This window comes from Anomaloglossus baeobatrachus, chromosome 8 (assembly GCF_048569485.1).
Source record: "Anomaloglossus baeobatrachus isolate aAnoBae1 chromosome 8, aAnoBae1.hap1, whole genome shotgun sequence".
NCBI lineage: Eukaryota > Metazoa > Chordata > Amphibia > Anura > Aromobatidae > Anomaloglossus > Anomaloglossus baeobatrachus.
In genome coordinates, this window is record NC_134360.1 from 183,859,440 (window position 1) to 183,879,325 (window position 19,886).

General features: G+C 52.1%; 1 protein-coding gene across 1 annotated transcript in view; it reads left to right on the top strand.

Annotated features, from left to right (window-relative positions):
* TRMT13 (tRNA methyltransferase 13) overlaps positions 1 to 19,886 on the top strand; it is a 55,032-nt gene that overhangs the window by 3,874 nt on the left and 31,272 nt on the right. The window contains exons 2-5 of the mRNA XM_075322127.1: positions 4,264 to 4,310; positions 4,392 to 4,458; positions 5,719 to 5,778; positions 5,971 to 6,040. Coding sequence (XP_075178242.1) covers positions 4,264 to 4,310; positions 4,392 to 4,458; positions 5,719 to 5,778; positions 5,971 to 6,040 — 244 coding nt within the window. The remainder of the gene's footprint in view (positions 1 to 4,263; positions 4,311 to 4,391; positions 4,459 to 5,718; positions 5,779 to 5,970; positions 6,041 to 19,886) is intronic.

The window sequence follows — 19,886 nt, forward strand, 5'->3', positions numbered from 1 at the left end:
CGCCTTACTGACACACGTTACCCCTTCCCCGCTGACGTAGTTAAGGGTTGGGCTCAATGTCCTAAGGTGGATCCCCCAGTCTCCAGATTGGCGGCTAGATCTGTGGTTTCGGTTGCAGATGGCTCATCACTAAAAGATGCCACTGACAGGCAGATAGAACTCCTGGTGAAATCCATCTATGAGGCCACGGGCGCGTCTTTTGCCCCAGCTTTTGCAGCCGTGTGGGCACTCCAAGCTATCTCAGCTTGTCTGGCTGAGATTAATGCGGTCACACGTACGTCTGCCCCGCAGGTTTCATCTTTAACCTCTCAGGCGTCGGCGTTTTCTTCCTACGCCATGAACGCAGTCCTAGACTCTGCTAGCCGTACAGCGGTGGCATCCGCTAATTCTGTTGCAGTCCGCAGGGCCATGTGGCTGCGCGAATGGAAGGCAGACTCGGCTTCCAAGAGGTTCTTAACCGGTTTGCCGTTTTCTGGCGAGAGATTGTTTGGCGAACGATTGGATGAGATTATTAAGGAATCCAAGGGAAAGGACTCCTCCTTACCCCAGTCCAAACCTAAGAGACCTCAGCAACGAAAAATACAATCGAGGTTTCGGTCCTTTCGTCCCTCCGCCAAGTCACAGTCCTCTTCGTCCAATAGACAGGACAAAGGCCAGAGGAACTCCTATGCGTGGCGGTCTAAGTCACGCCCCCAAAAGGCCGCCGGAGGCACCACCTCCAAGGCGGCCTCCTCATGACTCACGGCATCCCCGAACCGCATCCTCGGTAGGTGGCAGGCTCTCCCGCTTTCGCGACGCCTGGTGGCCACATGTTCAAGACCGATGGGTGAGAGACATCCTGTCTCACGGTTACAGGATAGAGTTCAGCTCTCGTCCTCCGACTCGTTTTTTCAGAACATCCCCGCCCCCCGCGCGAGCAGACGCACTTTTTCAAGCAGTGGACGCTCTGAAAAAAGAAGGAGTCGTGACCCCCGTTCCCACTCAGGAACAGGGTCGCGGTTTTTACTCCAACTTATTCGTGGTGCCAAAGAAAGACGGATCATTCCGTCCCGTTCTGGACCTCAAATTGCTCAACAAACACGTGAGCACCAGACGATTCCGGATGGAATCTCTCCACTCGGTCATCGCCTCGATGTCACAAGGAGACTTCCTTGCATCGATCGACATCAAGGATGCTTATCTCCATGTGCCGATCGCACCAGAACATCAACGCTTTTTGCGTTTCGCCATCGGGGACGAACACCTTCAGTTCGTGGCATTGCCCTTCGGCCTGGCGACAGCCCCACGGGTTTTCACCAAAGTCATGGCAGCCGTTGTGGCTGTCCTGCATTCTCAGGGACACTCGGTGATTCCCTACTTAGACGATCTCCTAGTCAGGGCACCGTCTCGGGCGGCGTGTCAACACAGCCTTACCGTCGCTCTGGAGACCCTCCAGCAGTTCGGGTGGCTCATCAACTTCCCAAAATCTAAGTTGACACCGACCCAATCTCTGACCTATCTAGGGATGGAGTTTCATACACAGTCAGCGGTAGTCAAGCTACCACTAGACAAACAGCTGTCACTGCAGGCAGGGGTGCAATCTCTGATTCAGACTCAGTCACACCCCTTGAGACGCCTCATGCACTTCCTGGGGAAGATGGTGGCAGCGATGGAAGCAGTGCCCTTCGCGCAATTCCATCTGCGTCCGCTCCAGTGGGACATTCTCCACAAATGGGACAGGAGGTCGAACTCTCTCGACAGGAACGTCTCTCTTTCCCCTGCAACGAAGACGTCTCTTCAGTGGTGGCTTCTTCCCACTTCTCTATCACAGGGAAAATCCTTCCTGCCCCCAGCCTGGGCTGTGGTCACCACGGACGCGAGCCTGTCAGGGTGGGGAGCGGTATTCCTCCATCACAGAGCTCAGGGAACCTGGACTCCGATAGAGTCTTCCCTTCAGATCAATGTCCTGGAGATAAGGGCAGTGTATCTGGCACTATTGGATTTCCAGCAGTTGCTGGAGGGCAGGCAGATCCGTATCCAGTCGGACAACGCCACTGCCGTCGCATACATCAACCACCAAGGCGGCACGCGGAGTCGTCAAGCCTTCCAAGAAGTCCAGCGAATTCTGCAGTGGGTGGAAGCCACAGCATCCACCATCTCCGCAGTTCACATACCGGGCGTAGAAAACTGGGAAGCAGATTTTCTCAGTCGTCAGGGCATGGATGCGGGGGAATGGTCCCTGCACCCAGAAGTGTTTCGAGAGATCTGTCGCCGCTGGGGAACGCCGGACGTCGATCTCATGGCGTCACGGCACAACAACAAGGTCCCGGCCTTCATGGCACGATCTCAAGATCACAGAGCTCTGGCGGCGGACGCATTAGTCCAGGATTGGTCGCAGTTTCGACTGCCTTATGTATTTCCTCCTCTGGCAATGCTGCCCAGAGTACTACGCAAGATCAGGTCCGACTGCCGTCGCGCCATTCTCGTCGCCCCAGACTGGCCGAGGCGGTCATGGTACCCGGATCTGTGGCATCTCACGGTGGGTCAGCCGTGGGCGCTGCCAGACCGCCCAGACTTGCTGTCGCAAGGGCCGTTTTTCCATCTGAATTCTGCGGCCCTCAACCTGACTGTGTGGCCATTGAGTCCTGGCTCCTAGCGTCTTCAGGGTTGTCTCAGGATGTCATTGCCACTATGAGACAGGCCAGGAAACCGACGTCCGCCAAGATCTATCACAGGACTTGGCGGATTTTCTTGTCCTGGTGCTCTGATAAGGGTTTTACTCCCTGGCCTTTTGCCTTACCCACTTTTCTTTCCTTCTTTCAATCCGGAATGGATAAGGGGTTGTCACTTAGTTCTCTCAAGGGGCAAGTTTCGGCACTCTCAATATTCTTTCAAAAGCGCCTGGCCAGGCTTCCGCAGGTCCGCACGTTCCTGCAGGGAGTTTGCCACATAGTCCCACCTTACAGGCGCCCGCTTGAACCCTGGGACCTTAACAGGGTGCTAACGGCTCTTCAGAAACCGCCTTTTGAGCCGCTGCGGGATGTCTCCTTATCACGTCTTTCGCAGAAAGTGGCATTTCTAGTAGCAGTTACTTCACTCCGTAGAGTGTTGGAGCTTGCAGCACTGTCATGCAAAGCCCCCTTCCTGGTTTTTCACCAGGATAAGGTGGTTCTCCGTCCTGTTCCGGAATTTCTCCCTAAGGTGGTATCGCCTTTTCATCTCAATCAGGATATCACCTTACCTTCATTTTGCCCTAATCCAATTCACCGCTTTGAAAAGGATTTGCACTCATTAGATCTAGTGAGAGCACTCCGTTTCTACGTGTCTCGCACAGCGACCCTGCGCCGTTCAGATGCGCTTTTTGTCCTTGTGGCTGGTCAGCGTAAGGGTTCGCAAGCTTCCAGGTCAACCTTGGCTCTGTGGATCAAGGAACCGATTCTTGAAGCTTACCGTTCTTCGGGGCTTCCGATTCCTTCGGGGCTGAAAGCCCATTCTACCAGAGCCGTGGGGGCGTCCTGGGCATTGCGGCACCAGGCAACGGCTCTACAAGTGTGTCAGGCAGCTACGTGGTCTAGTATGCACACTTTCACAAAGCACTATCAAGTGCATGCCTATGCTTCGGCAGATGCCAGTCTAGGTAGGCAAATCCTTCAGGCGGCGGTGGCCCACCTGTAAGAGGGAGTCGTGTCGGCTCTTGTTATCGAGGTATTCTTTTACCCACCCAGGGACTGCTTTTGGACGTCCCAATTGTCTGGGTCTCCCAATGGAGCGACAAAGAAGAAGGGAATTTTGTTTACTTACCGTAAATTCCTTTTCTTCTAGCTCCTATTGGGAGACCCAGCACCCGCCCGTTTTCCTTCGGGCTAGTTGTTCTTTTGTGTACACATGTTGTTCATGTTCAATTGTTTCATGGTTTTCAGTTCTCCGAACATCCTTCGGATTGAATTTACCTTAAACCAATTTATAAGTTTCCTCCTTCCTGCTTTTGCACCAAAACTGAGGAGCCCGTGATGCACGGGGGGGTGTATAGGCAGAGGGGAGGGGTTACACTTTTGAGTGTAATACTTTGTGTGGCCTCCGGAGGCAGAAGCTATACACCCAATTGTCTGGGTCTCCCAATAGGAGCTAGAAGAAAAGGAATTTACGGTAAGTAAACAAAATTCCCTTCATTTTTATTTTTGCTTCAGTGGGACTTTCATAAAAAGTAGCATTTTTTTTTTCACACTTTAAATCTATTTTAGGGTCCGTCATTAATGTCTCCCATTGTCTGTGCTTTTATTCCAGGAGCAGAACAATAGAATAAGGATCCTCTGTCCTCTGGACCCCAAGCAGTGAGTTTCCCTGATTAGATACAGTGGCGTTACTGCATCTCAGCAGGTTATTTTTACACTATATTCTCTTTTTTCTTCTAGCACGGTTTACAAAGATCAGCTCCAAAAACATCTAAAGAAATGTAACTCCAGAGAAAAGCCCCGGCCGGTGCGTATGTGACGCCCCTGGACTATCAGGTCGTCACAGGGTACTGCACAAGCTGCCCTTCCGTGCAGTATTCCACCTCCCTCTTGGTTCTGGGTCCCTAACTAAATGGTGTTGCCTCCAACAGCAAATCAAATCCTAGATACACCCTGCACCACACACACCAGTGGACAGCTTGAGTGGAATAGAGTCGCCCACCTGGGGGGTCAGGCGCCCACCTGGGGGGTCAAGGAGGGGAGGTGAGGAGTGTAGTGAGTTAGTAAGTAGCCCTGGAGCTGTGAGGAGCTCAGAGGAAGTCGGGAGTGGTGACTCCTGAAGGAATCGTCTAGGTTGCAGACGGTGGTCTGGGCCTAGAGGAGTGGGACCCCCGGTCACAGAGGATTGTGGCAAGGGGCCTGGAACTGTCGAGGAGGACAGCTGGCAGCCTAGCACTATCACCGGTCCAGGACCAAAGGCATGACGGGGTACACGGACCCTAGGTCGGGGATTAGCTTCATGCAAACCAACAATTCACCTGAGGAGAAAGGAGCCTTTATAATCTGTTCACACCCGCTCCAGAATTGGGGCATTAGCGCAACAAGGGGGATAGGACTTTCCAAAACGGTCCAGAAAATCCCAAGCGTGAGCCCTGAGAGCAAGCTCCCATACTTAGCCACAGTAGGGACCGGGGCCCGGCTAGTTTCATGTTACCAGGCCACCAAGTTGAAGTCAAATTAAGTGCCAGGAGGCAGGTCACGGATCACCAGGCAGCACCATTGGGGACGGGACCCGGACGAGCTCCCCTCAGCGGCAGCGGTACCCAGAGACTTGATTTACCTGGTTGTCAGTGTTTGCTTATGAACTGAGTGAGCACGAGAGTGACCCCTGCACCCCACACTGAGTCCCGGGGCATGCCCATACCCGTGGAGGGTTACAACACCTTGCTGCCCCACTCCATCATTCCGGGTACTCCCAACGGCAGCGGCGGTACCCCAAATTAACGTACACCACGGGTGGCGTCACAAACTACATACCATTTCCCCTGTAAATACCCCCCTTATATTTGAGTGGCCACATGACCCCCGGGTCCGGAGACCTTCGAGCCACAGCGAACCCGGATCCGAGCAGCTCGGCTGCTTCCATGGGGGCGGCACACATATACATGTCTGTCTACTTAAGTACGTCAAGGAAATCTTCAACCAAAATGTATGAGTGTTTTGATTTTAATTACCAATTATTTAAAAAAATTGCAACATTGTCTTCACTGTTTTTTAATTTTTCCAGGTTTTTTATGTGGATAATGTGAATTCTGCATCGGTGACATTGGAGACAAGTGGAGAACAGGTAATTTTGGGCAGATACTGACTTTTATCTATCTGTATTCAGGCTGGGGGACTTATGGAATCGGTCGAGCTCACCTGACGTTGCTTGATTTAGTGAATCTACTTGATAATGTTGGACTCACACACACACAGATCTGAACACCCCCATCTTGATATTTTTGAATGCTGACACCCCCACATTTATCACTTGCAGATGAGCCTTAGTTCCTTGTCCAAAGACGATCTGAAGAAGCTTACAGATACGCTGATACGGGTCACTAATGGTGAGTGAGTAGGGTCCAGATCCCTTTATGACAGCCATTAATCTGAAAGGGAGCCTTGTAGTGGTACATAGCCACTGTAAGGAAAATGAGTGTTCAGACCTCACTTACAATGGCAATTGATTGCCAGAAATTAGTTTCTTGCAAAAGTATTCATACCCCATGATCCTTTCCTTGTTTTTTTTCACATTACACCAACAAACCTAAATTCATTTTATTTTTAGGATTTCGTGTGATATTCCAAGACAAAGTAACAATTATTGGGAAGTGTAAAGGAAATGATACATGGTTTTCTTAATATATTATAAACTGAAAAATGAAAATTGTGATGTGCATTTGTATTCAGCCCCTCTGAGTCAATTCTTTATAGGACCACTTTTTGCTGCAAGTCTTTTAGGGGTATGTCTCTAACAGCTTTGCACATCTAGAGGCTGAAGGTTTTTTTCCAATTCTAATTTGCATAATATCTTGGATGGAGTTGCTTGCAATTTTCAAATCTGCCACAGCATCTCTAGAGGATTTAGGTCTGGACTGTGACTGGGCCGTTCACACACACATATGCTTTGATCTAAACCATTACATTAGAGCTCTGGCAGTACGTTTAGGGTTGTTGTTCTGCTGGAAGGTTAACCTACACCCCAATTGCAGAGGCTGCAAAATACTTAACAATTTTTCCTCCATAATTTCCCCATCAACTCTAACCAGCTTCCCTGTCACTGCTGAAGAAAAGCCTCCCCACAGCAGGATGCTGCAACCACCATGTTTGATGGTGGGAATGGTGTTTTCGGGGTGATGTGCAGTGTTAGTTTTCTTGCCACACATAGCGTTTTGCAGTTAACCCGAAAGTTCTACTTTGATATCATCTGACCAGAGCACCTTCTTCCACATGCTGTATCCTTTACTTGGCGTTTTGCAAACTGTAAACAGGACTTATTGCTTGCTTCTTCTTGCCACTCTTCCATAAAGGCCAGATTTATGGAGTATTTGGCGAATAGTTTGTTCTGTGGACAGCTTCTCTCACCTAAACTTTGGATCTCTACAGCTTCCCGAGAGTGACCATGGGCCTCTTGGCTGCTTCTCTAATTAGTGCTCTTCTTGCTTGGGATATCCGTTTAGGTGGACGACCATGTCTTGGTAGGTTTACAGTTGTGCCACACTCCCATCCATTTTTGAATGCTGGATTGAACAGTGCTCTGTGAGATGTTCAGAGTTTGGGCTATTTTTTTTTTTTGTATAACTTAACCTTGCTTTACTTTTCTCCACAACTTCATCCCTGACCTGTCTGGTGTGTTCCTTGGTTTTCGTGATGCTGTTTGATCCCTAATGTTCTCAGACAAACTTCTAAGGCCTTCACAGAACGGATGTAGTTATACTGAGAATAAATTACACACAGGTGGACTCAATATACTGATTAGGTGACTTCTAAAGGCAGTTGGTCACTTAAAAATTTATTAAGGGGGCTGAATACAAATTCACATCACAATTTTAAGTTTTGTTTTCTTTATCGTTCCTATGGGAGACCCAGACCATGGGTGTATAGCTACTGCCTCCGGAGGACACACAAAGTTACTACACTCAAAACGTGTAGCTCCTCCCTCCCAGTATATACACCCCCTGCTAGCCAGTCCTAGCCAGTTTTCATGCTTTGTGTCAGGAGGATCACACACACACATGCATCCTTTTTTGATTTTCATTTCTTTTTCGCTCCTAATTGGGAGACCCAGACAATTGGGTGTATAGCTACTGCCTCCGGAGGCCACACAAAGTACTACACTTAAAAGTGTAAGGCCCCTCCCCTTCTGGCTATACACCCTCCCGTGGGATCACGGGCTCCTCAGTTTTCATGCTTTGTGCGAAGGAGGCACACATACACGCATAGCTCCACTGTTTAGTCAGCAGCAGCTGCTGACTATGTCGGATGGAAGAAAAGAGGGCCCATATGGGGCCCCCAGCATGCTCCCTTCTCACCCCACTTTTGTCGGCGGTGTTTGTTAAGGTTGAGGTACCCATTGCGGGTACAGAGGCTGGAGCCCACATGCTGCATCCTTCCCCATCCCCCTTAGGGCTCTGGGTGAAGTGGGATTTACCGGTCTCCAGGCACAGAGACCGTGCTCCGTCCACAGCCCCTGGGGAATCTGCTGGATATGGAGCGGAGTATCGTCAGGGACAGGGCCCTGCTACGACAAGGTACTCTGTGTCCCCGTACAGTCCGCGCGCACACTGCAGCATTGCTGGGTGTGTTAGTGCGCCGGGGACAACAGCGCTGCGCGCTGGTGCCATTCCTATCTACAGCTTTGCTGAGAGGGGACATGTATTGAAACTGCCGCGCGGCCACTGTTGTCAGCGCTGCGGCGCGGCTGGGACTTGTGGTGCGCCGGGGACTTCCGCGCTGGCCGTGCATATATCACGGCCGCGCTTATTACTCGAGTCCCCGGCTTTCTGCGGCCTAGTTTCGTTTCGTTCCCGCCCCCAGGCCTGCCAGTCAGGGGAAGGGCGGGACGCTGTATAGAATGTCAGCGCAGAGGGCTGGAGTCTGCTTTGCATACTCCAGCCCTCACAGTGGGACGCCAGTTTCCCGCACTTTGTTTGAGGCACGCCCACGATCCCTCTCTTCACAGGACGCCGGCAGCCATTCCTGTGTGCAGTCTGAGCTGGAGAGAGGAGACTGGGAGACCCAGACACGGGATTCTGGTGCCCACACACCCGCTTTTCAGCGGGCGGTAAGCTGCCCTCAAGGGCTGACCCCACTGGTGCCGAAGTGTATATTGTATTTTATGCTTGCAGCTTTACATTGCACTGTACGGTCGCTGGGGATCCTCTGCTATATACCCTCCTAGATTCTCAGAGGACACAACAGCATGTCGACCGCAAAAAGCAAAGGTGCCAAGGCACAGGCTTTCTATGCTGCTTGTACCGCTTGTGGGGCTGTTCTACCGGCAGGTTCCACTGACCCCCACTGTGTGCAGTGCTCGGCCCCTGTGGCACTTGCTCGGCCGGGGCCTCTGCTGGAGGTGACCCAGGCAGAACCTCCTGTAAATACTGTCCAGGTGACAGGGACGGAGTTTGCAGTCTTTGCTGACAGATTGTCTGTGACTATGACTAAAATTCTTGAAACATTGCAGTCTAGACCAGTACCTCAGGCCATGGACACTGTTAACTCATTGCTCCCTGGTCCCCCTCAGTCGGAACAGCTCCGGGATCCGGGGGTGTCTCTTGCATCCCAGGGTGATGGCTCTGACACGGACGACAGTCCCAGACAGCCTAAACGAGCTCGCTATGAGCGGCCCTCGACTTCATCACACTGGTCAGGGTCCCAGCAGGAGGACTCTCTGTATGATGAGGTGGAGATGGCTGATCAGGATTCTGATCCTGAGACCGCTCTCAATTTGGATACACCAGATGGTGACGCCATAGTGAATGATCTTATAGCGTCCATCAATAAAATGTTGGACATTTCTCCCCCTGCTCCTCCTGTGGAGGAGACAGCTTCACAGCAGGAGAAATTCCATTTCAGGTATCCCAAGCGTAAATTAAGTGTTTTTCTGGACCACTCTGACTTTAGAGAAGCAATCCAGAAACACCACGCTTATCCGGATAAGCGTTTTTCCAAGCGGCTTAAGGATACACGTTATCCTTTTCCCCCAGACGTGGTCAAGGGCTGGACCCAGTGTCCCAAGGTGGATCCTCCAATCTCCAGGCTCGCAGCTAGATCCTTAGTTGCAGTGGAAGATGGGGCGGCACTTAAAGATGCCACTGACAGGCAGATGGAGCTCTGGTTGAAATCCATCTATGAAGCTATCGGCGCGTCGTTTGCTCCAGCATTCGCAGCCGTATGGGCACTCCAAGCTATTTCAGCTGGTCTTACACAGATGGACATGGTCACACGTACATCTGCTCCGCAGGTGGCACCCTTAACCTCTCAAATGTCTGCATTTGCGTCTTACGCGATCAATGCTGTCCTAGACTCTACGAGCCGTACGGCAGTGGCGTCCGCCAACTCCGTAGTTTTACGCAGAGCCTTGTGGTTAAGAGAATGGAAGGCAGATTCTGCTTCCAAAAAGTGTTTAACCAGTTTGCCATTTTCTCGTGACCGACTGTTTGGGGAGCGCTTAGATGAAATCATTAAACACTCCAAGGGTAAAGATTCATCTTTACCTCAGCCCAGACAAAATAAACCCCAACAGAGGAGAGGACAGTCGGGGTTTCGGTCCTTTCGAGGCTCAGGCAGGTCCCAATTCTCCTCGTCCAAAAGGACTCAAAAGGATCAGAGGAGCTCAGATTCTTGGCGAACTCAGTCACGGCCAAGAAAGACAGCCGGAAGACCCGCTACCAAGGCGGCTTCCACATGACTTTCGGCCTCCTCTCTCCGCATCCTCGGTCGGTGGCAGGCTCTCCCGCTTTGGCGACATTTGGCTGCCACAGGTCACAGACCGTTGGGTGAGAGACATTCTGTCTCACGGGTACAGGATAGAGTTCAGCTCTCGTCCTCCAACTCGCTTCTTCAGAACTTCTCCACCTCCCGACCGAGCCGATGCTCTGCGGCTAGCGGTGTCCACTCTAAAAGCGGAAGGAGTGGTGACCCCCGTTCCTCTTCTGGAACAAGGTCACGGTTTTTACTCCAATTTGTTTGTGGTGCCAAAAAAGGACGGGTCTTTCCGTCCTGTTCTGGACCTAAAACTGCTCAACAAGCATGTGAAAACCAGGCGGTTCCGGATGGAATCCCTCCGTTACGTCATCGCCTCAATGTCTCAAGGAGATTTCCTAGCATCAATAGACATCAAAGATGCTTATCTCCACGTGCCGATTGCTCCAGACCACCAGCGTTTTCTACGCTTCGTTATAGGAGACGAACACCTTCAGTTCGTAGCCCTGCCTTTCGGGTTGGCGACAGCTCCAAGGGTCTTCACCAAGGTCATGGCAGCAGTAGTAGCAGTCCTGCACTCTCAGGGTCACTCGGTGATCCCTTATTTGGACGATCTACTTGTCAAGGCACCCTCTCAAGAGGCATGCCAAAACAGCCTGAACGTTGCGCTGGAGACTCTCCAGAGTTTCGGGTGGATCATCAACTTTTCAAAGTCAAATCTCACCCCGACCCAATCGATAACATACCTTGGCATGGAGTTTCATACTCTCTCAGCGACAGTGATGCTTCCGCTGGACAAACAGCGTTCACTACAGACAGGGGTGCAATCTCTCCTTCAAGGCCAGTCACACCCCTTGAGACGCCTCATGCACTTCCTAGGGAAGATGGTTGCAGCAATGGAGGCAGTCCCTTTCGCGCAGTTTCATCTGCGTCCACTACAATGGGACATTCTCCGTCAATGGGACGGGAAGTCGACGTCCCTCGACAGGAACGTCTCCCTTTCTCAGGCGGCCAAGGAATCTCTTCAGTGGTGGCTTCTTCCCACCTCATTGTCAAAGGGAAAGTCCTTCCTACCCCCATCCTGGGCGGTGGTCACGACGGACGCGAGCCTGTCAGGGTGGGGAGCGGTTTTTCTCCACCACAGGGCTCAGGGTACGTGGACTCAGCAAGAGTCCACCCTTCAGATCAATGTTCTAGAAATCAGAGCAGTGTATCTTGCCCTACAAGCCTTCCAGCAGTGGCTGGAAGGCAAGCAGATCCGAATTCAGTCGTACAACTCCACAGCGGTAGCATACATCAACCACCAAGGTGGCACACGCAGTCGGCAAGCCTTCCAGGAAGTCCGACGGATTCTAACGTGGGTGGAAGACACGGCTTCCACCATTTCAGCAGTTCACATCCCAGGCGTGGAAAACTGGGAAGCAGACTTCCTCAGTCGCCAGGGTATGGACGCAGGGGAATGGTCCCTTCACCCGGACGTGTTTCAGGAGATCTGTCGCCGCTGGGGGATGCCGGACGTCGACCTGATGGCGTCACGGTACAACAACAAGGTCCCGGTTTTCATGGCACGGTCTCACGATCACCGAGCTCTGGCGGCAGACGCCTTAGTTCAAGATTGGTCGCAATTCCGACTACCTTATGTGTTCCCACCTCTGGCATTGTTACCCAGAGTGCTGCGCAAGATCAGGGCCGACTGCCGTCGCGCCATCCTCGTCGCTCCAGACTGGCCGAGGAGATCGTGGTACCCAGATCTGTGGCACCTCACGGTAGGCCAACCATGGGCACTACCAGAACGACCAGACTTGCTATCTCAAGGGCCGTTTTTCCACCTGAATTCTGCGGCCCTGAACCTGACTGTGTGGCCATTGAGTCCTGGATCCTAGCGTCTTCAGGATTATCTGGAAATGTTATTACCACCATGAGGCAGGCTAGAAAACCATCCTCCGCCAAGATCTACCACAGGACGTGGAAGATATTCTTATCTTGGTGCGCGGCTCAGGGAGTTCCTCCCTGGCCTTTTGCATTGCCTACTTTTCTTTCCTTCCTGCAATCCGGGTTGGAAAAAGGTTTGTCGCTCAGCTCCCTTAAAGGACAAGTCTCAGCGCTATCTGTATTTTTTCAGAAACGCCTAGCGCGACTTACTCAGGTGCGCACGTTCCTGCAAGGAGTTGGTCATATCGTCCCTCCTTACAAGCGGCCGTTAGAGCCCTGGGATCTGAACAAGGTTCTAATTGCTCTCCAGAAGCCGCCTTTCGAGCCTATGAAGGATGTTTCCCTTTCTCGTCTTTCACAGAAAGTGGCTTTTCTAGTGGCGGTCACGTCTCTTCGGAGAGTGTCCGAGCTAGCGGCGCTATCATGCAAATCTCGCTTCCTGGTGTTTCACCAGGACAAGGTGGTTCTACGCCCGGTTCCTGAGTTTCTCCCTAAGGTGGTATCCCCCTTTCATCTCAATCAGGATGTCACATTACCTTCCTTGTGTCCTCATCCAGTTCATCAATTTGAGAAAGGTTTGCATTTGTTGGATCTGGTCAGAGCACTCAGGATCTACATTTCCCGCACGGCGCCCTTACGCCGCTCGGATGCACTCTTTGTCCTTGTCGCTGGTCAGCGTAAAGGGTCGCAAGCTTCCAAATCCACCCTGGCTCGGTGGATCAAGGAACCAATTCTTGAAACCTACCGTTCTGCGGGGCTTCCGGTTCCTTCAGGGCTGAAGGCCCATTCTACCAGAGCCGTGGGTGCGTCCTGGGCATTACGGCACCAGGCTACGGCTCAGCAGGTGTGCCAGGCGGCTACCTGGTCGAGTCTGCACACCTTTACCAAGCATTATCAGGTGCATACCTACGCTTCGGCGGACGCCAGCCTAGGTAGACAAGTCCTTCAGGCGGCGGTTGCCCACCTGTAGGACAGGGCTGTTTGACGGCCCTATCACGAGGTATTCTTTTACCCACCCAGGGACTGCTTTTGGACGTCCCAATTGTCTGGGTCTCCCAATTAGGAGCGAAAAAGAAGAAGGGAATTTTGTTTACTTACCGTAAATTCCTTTTCTTCTAGCTCCAATTGGGAGACCCAGCACCCGCCCTGTTTTCTTAGGGATTTTTGTTTTTTTCGAGTACACATGTTGTTCATGTTGATTGGTTTCAGTTCTCCGATGTTTCTTCGGATTGAATTTGTCTTTAAACCTGTTATTGGCTTTCCTCCTTCTTGCTTTTGCACTAAAACTGAGGAGCCCGTGATCCCACGGGAGGGTGTATAGCCAGAAGGGGAGGGGCCTTACACTTTTAAGTGTAGTACTTTGTGTGGCCTCCGGAGGCAGTAGCTATACACCCAATTGTCTGGGTCTCCCAATTGGAGCTAGAAGAAAAGGAATTTACGGTAAGTAAACAAAATTCCCTTCTTTTTCTACAGATTTGGAAGAAAAGCGGGTCCACTGGACCCCCGGCATGTCCCTTCACACCCCCCTGGCGGCGGTGCTGTTAAGGTTGATTCAGGGCAAGAGCCCTTCATGCCGCGCTCCTTCACCATCCCATGCTGGGGCTCTGGCTTGAAGTGGGAGCCAACACGGTTCTCACTGCTTTGCAGGAGACCGGCCTCCATCCGCAGCCCTTTGACAGGACCCTGCTGGACGGAGCACTGGACCCCCACCCCACCCAGGGACTGGACCCTGCGTCTCAAAGCTAAGTATAGAGACGTTATTCAGAGGGTCCTTCTGCAATGTGGGGCACTTTATTAGGGGGACAGTGTTTGACTTTGATAATGCTGCTTTTACTGTGTTTCCGGCCGGTTCCACTGTTTTTTTCTGTGTACCGCGCCGATGATGCCTGATTTTCGGCCGCATGTTTAACTCTAGGCCCCGGCTTCAGCCGCGGCCTAGTTTCGTCTCGTTCCCCTGCATGTCAGTCATGCAGGGGGACGCTGCAGCGCCGCCCAACCGCCGCTCTGCACAGGGGAGGACACTCCTTGTTGAGGAGATGATTCCCTCCCCTGTACATTTCTTAGCCCTCCGATTCCCGCTCCTGGGTTAACCCCCGCCCTCCCCCCTCACTCTAGCGCCATTTTCTCAGCGTTCTTAGTACGCTGATCGGCTCTGGCTGCTCTGCAGTGCAGAGGGAGTGAATATCTGGCTGGGGGTCCAGGCTTGGAACCTGGGGGGGCACTCACAATAGCGGCCTGACAAGTCACAACCTCTGGTTGTGCACTTTTATATACTATCAGGGCATTGTGAAGGAGTTAATTCTTTATTATATAACCTCCTCCTCAGCAGCATGTCTCACTAGGAGCAAAGCTCCAAGGCTGTACACTACATGTTCTGCATGTAGGCTCATATTGCCTGAACCGGCACAGACCCATACTGTAATGGTTCTTAGGTGGTGGTGCCTCAGCCTGGAGTCTCCCCAGGCTGAACCCCTGTCTTGTGTTTTCTAGACATTCTAGACAGAGCCCCCCACCTCTGCAGCAGGTCTCACAGAGCGAGGCTGCAGGCTGTTTTTTATTATCCACTGCTGGTAGTCTCGTACGGCTGTACCGAGCTCATAACCGCTGTGGCCCCTCAGCTTGGAGGCTCATGCATGGTCCCTCCAGCTGCTCCGGGTTCGGTGGCTGACCCCTGGGGGAATCTCTTTTTCCAGGGGTCGGCTGTCCCGGCATCCGCTGAGCATGCAACCCCCTTCTCAGGGCGTTTTCTGCTTGCTCAGCAAAGCTCACAGACCCCGTCCTCCTGATAGGGAGACGCAGGGTCCCCTGTCCTCCCCGTCCCGCAGCTCCGATACGAGCTGACTCACTGGACGAGGAGGATGTCTCTATCAGGGGCTCGGACGCTGCTTTACGTACTTTGATCCGTCCGTAGATGACGGGGATGCGAATGATTAGATTGCGTCCATTATACTTGTATTGGACCTCCATCCGCCTGTATCAGGGGAGTATTCCCCGCTGGCAAAAAGGCATCAGTATACCTTTAACAAGACGAGGAGTGTGTTCCTTAACCACTCCAGTTTTCAGCCCGCTGCGTCCAAGCCCGCAGCCTGTCCTGCAGATCCCACAGCGGGGTTCTGCTGCCTGTCTCCCCCTCCCATCTGAGGTGGTCAAGGAGTGTACTCATTCGCCAAGCGTGGCCACTCCGGTGTCCAGACTTTCAGCCCGGATAGTTGTATCAGTGGCTGACGGCACCTCTATAAGGATCCCACGGTACATTAATTTTGTACTGGACCTCAATCCGCCGGAGTTACCTTATCTAGGTGAACACAACGTGTGTTCCTTAACCACTCCAGTTTTCAGGCCCCTGTGACCAGCCCAGGGTCCGCTCTGACAGTCGCTTCCCATGAAGCGTGATTCTGAGGACTGGGTTTCCCCCGTCCACCAATGGTGGTCAAGAGGTGGGCTCATTCACCTCAGGTGGCTCAGCCCGGACCGTTATGTCAGTGGCTGATGGCTCCTCAGAGGAGATGCATTCCCTCACAGGGACTCTATGCCCAAGACGGTTGCCTGAACTTCCAGACTTCAGTCTTTCCATCCTCTGCCAAGTCTGCCATGCTGGACACCGCACAGCGGTGGTTTTGGCTACTTTCCTCGCTATCCGCAGGTGTGGCTTCGGCAATGGAAGGCAGATGCCTCTATAGAGGTTCCTTGCTGGGCTCCCCTTTGGTGGGACCAGTCTCTTCGGAACCAACTAGATGAAATTTAGGAAGCTCTTGGCGACGAGAGTTCTTCCTTGCCACAAACCTAAACCAGGGCAGGAATCAGTTGAGGTGTCGGTGGTTTCCGTTCCTCCTTCTGATCGTCCTCTAGCTCGGCCTTAGTTCATAGAACCAAATGGCTTGAAGCTGCGTCTTCAGAAGACCGCAGGAGATGCTACCACGGAGTCAGCTTCCTCCGAGCTATCTGGCCACGCCAACCACCTCCTTGGTCGGTGGCAGGCTCTCTCCACTTGGCGACGTATGGTTCTACCACGTCTCCGTTCAGTGGGGGCGAGTTTATATCTCCCATGGCTACAGGATGGAATTCTGTCCACCCGCCAAACAGATTTTTTCTGTCAACTCCTCCCGGCTCCAAGGCCGCCTCCTTCTCACAGGCCGTGGCATTTCTTGCAGGCCAACGGAGTAATTGTTCCGTTCCAGTTCCCGACTGGGAACGGTTCTGAGATTTTTGCTTAAATCTATTTCTAGTCCCCGAAGAGGGCGGTGCCTTCCGACCTGGATCTTTAGCTTTTCAAGCATGGTCAGGTGTGGCGTTTTCACATGGAGTCTCGGTCTTGTTCCGTGTGTTTTTCACCAGATCAATCAAGAACCCAAGGAGATTCCCTAGCAGCCATCGGCATGAGGGATGCCTTTCGGCAAGGGTCAATCGCAGTTTCACACCAGCGTTGACTACGTTTTGCCATCGGAGTGGTCCAATTCGTGGCTCTTCCCTTGGGGTTAGCCACGGCCCCTCGAGTATTCTCCTTGGGGCTGCTGTGATTAGGGTCCTGCACCCCTAGGGATTGGCAGTGATCGTTTGCCCTGGATGGTTTTCTTCTCGGGGTTTCATCCAGTGCAGACTCTTAGTAGAGTACTTCGCTTACTCTCGCCACTCTAATCTATTCGGGTGGCTTGTCATTCTGTCCAGGTCCACTCTGACTTCGCACCAGAGGTTTTCAGGGACGCAATTCGAGACTCTGTCGGCACTTGTGAAGCTGCTCTTAGTCGATCAGTAGTCCCTCCGCTGGCAGTCGACGTCGTTCTATCAGACACCAAATAAGGTGCTGGTCAGACGGTGGCGTCAATGGAAGCGATTCCTTGCCCAGTTTCTCCTGCGTCCTCTGAGACTGGAGGGTTTCCGCTGTACACGCGACCTCCCTCCTTCTCGGAGTGGTGGCTTCGCCACTGACCAGGGGCTCGTTGCAGTGGTGGTTTCGGCCACCTCTGTCTCAGGGATGCTCCTTCCTGGCCCCGTCCCGGGTGATCCTCACCAGGGTGCTGGTCTTTCCGCCTTGGGAGCAGTATATCTCCACCGTGGAGCGCAGGGCGCTTGGACTCTGTCCGAATCAGCCCTCTGGTTCAATGTGCTGGAAATCAGAGCTGTATTTCTAGCTCTCTAAGCCTTCACCATCTGTTGGCGGCTAGGCACATTCGAGTCCAGTCGGACAACGTGACAGCGTTTTCCTACATCAACTTCCAGGGCGGGACATTCAGCCGTCTGGCAATCTTGGCGGCTCATCATTCTTCAGTGGACAAGGGACTCCTAGTCCACCATATCCGCAGCCCACATCCTAGATGTGAAAGCTGCGAGGCAGACTATTTCAGCTGTCCAACCGTGGTCCACAATCCTCAGGTTTTGCGGTAGGCACACTGGTTCATGTTTGATCCCAGCTTCGTCTCTACCTCTTGCCCAGAGTCCTGCACAAGATCAGTTAAGGGGGCCGTCGGGTCATTCTCATTCTCCAGACTGACCCAGGCAGGCTTGGTACCCTGACCTGCTCCTTCTGTCCGTTGGGTTGCCATGGCATCTTCCGGACCGTTCAGACCTTTTCTCAAAAGGGACCGTTTTTTCCGTCAGAATTCTGGATTCTCAGATTGACGGCGTAGCTCTTGAGTCCTGGATCTTGGCGACTTCTGGTATCCTTCCTGAAGTCATCTCCGCTATGACTCGAGCTTCAAAGTGTCCTTTGACCTTTTTATCTTTGCTGACCCTCCTGTCTCTTTCACAGTCCGGTTTACAGCTAGGACTATCCCTCATTAAGGGACAGGTCTCGGCTCTGTCAGTATGTGCCAGCGGCGTATCGTCCGGCTGGCTCCGGTGCGCTCCTTTCAGGGCGCATCTCACATTATTCCGCCTTTCCTGCGGCCTATGGAGCCCTGGGACCTTAATCCGGTCCTCTCGGTTCCCGGAAACCCCCCTTTGCGCCTCTTAGGGAGGTTTCTTTGTTTCATCTTTCACAGAAAGTAGTCTTCTAGTGGCTATAATTTCCCGCCAGAGAGTTCTGGCTGTACTCTCTCGGAGTCACCCCCTTCTTGGCCTTTTGCATCAAGACAAGGTGGTCTCCGTCCGACTCCGGACTTTTTTCCCTGAGGTGGTTACTGCTTCCACCTTATCCGGGGCAATTTACCTGCCTTCCTTTTGTCCGGCTCCTGTTCATCGCTTGAGAAAGCGTTGCATATCCTGGATCTGGTGCGGGCGCTCCGGATCTATGTGTCTTGCACCGCCGTTATTAGGCAGTGCACCTCTCTCTGGTGCTGACCGCTAGTCAGCGTAGCGGTCTCTCGGCATCTAAGCCGACCCTGGTTCGTTGGCTTAGGTCGGCCATTTCCGAGGCCCAACAAGTGTACTCAAGTGCCTTCCCCGCCGGGGATCAGAGCACATTTGATCAGACCTGTCGGTGCCTTTTGGGCTTTCAGGCTCCAGGCTACGGCTCAGTAGGTCTGTCAGACTGCAGCTCGAATTAGTCTGCATACTTTTTTCGAAGCTCTATCCAAGGCATGCTTATGCTTTGGCAGACGCGGGCTTAGGCAGACGCATCTTTCAGGCGTCTGTCGCCCATTTGTGAAGTTAGGTTTTGCCTGCTTCTCAGTTGTCTGTTTATTCCCACCCATGGACTGCTTTGGAACGTCCCATGGTCTGGGTCTCCCATAGGAACGATAAAGAAAAAGAGAATTTTGTTTACTTACCGTAAATTCTTTTTCTTATAGTTCCGTCATGGGAGACCCAGCACCCTCCCTATTGCCTGTTGGCAGGTTTCTTGTTCCGGTGTCTTCACCGGCTGTTATTGTTGTAGACAGAGGTTCCGGTTCTTCCGGTTTTTACTCTGTCTCTTCTTGTGGGTGGATGTCCTCCTTCAGCTTTTGCACTAAACTGGCTAGGACTGGCTAGCAGGGGGTGTATATACTGGGAGGGAGGAGCTACACGTTTTGAGTGTAGTAACTTTGTGTGTCCTCCGGAGGCAGTAGCTATACACCCATGGTCTGGGTCTCCCATGACGGAACTATAAGAAAAAGAATTTACGGTAAGTAAACAAAATTCTCTTTTTTTTTTAAATATTTAGAAAACTAGGTATGATTTCCTTTACACTTCACAAATCCTTGCTACTCTGTGCTTGTATATCACATAAAATACATCTTCGTTTGTGGGTGTAACGTGAGCAAATATGGAAAAGTTTGTGTGGCATGAATACTTTTGCAAGGGACTGTAAAAACACTGGCCTTGTTTTGATAAGTGGGACAACTCTTGTAGCATGGAGCATTCACCTTCTGCCTTATAGAGCTGGTTGTGCTTGCATTCACAAGGTGCAGCTTTTCCACCAGACCCTGATCAGCCACCCCAAGTACATACAAAAATTATATGATGTGGTCATCACAAATGTCAAAATAATATATTTCCATTAATATAAACTATATGGAGAAAATATTAGGATACGTGTCTAGAAATTAAATGTCGAGCTTTTCACATAGTCCCGATGCCCCTACCCCCCCCTCCCACCCACCCCCACCCCGGGGTATTGATATCTGGCCCCTCGCCATG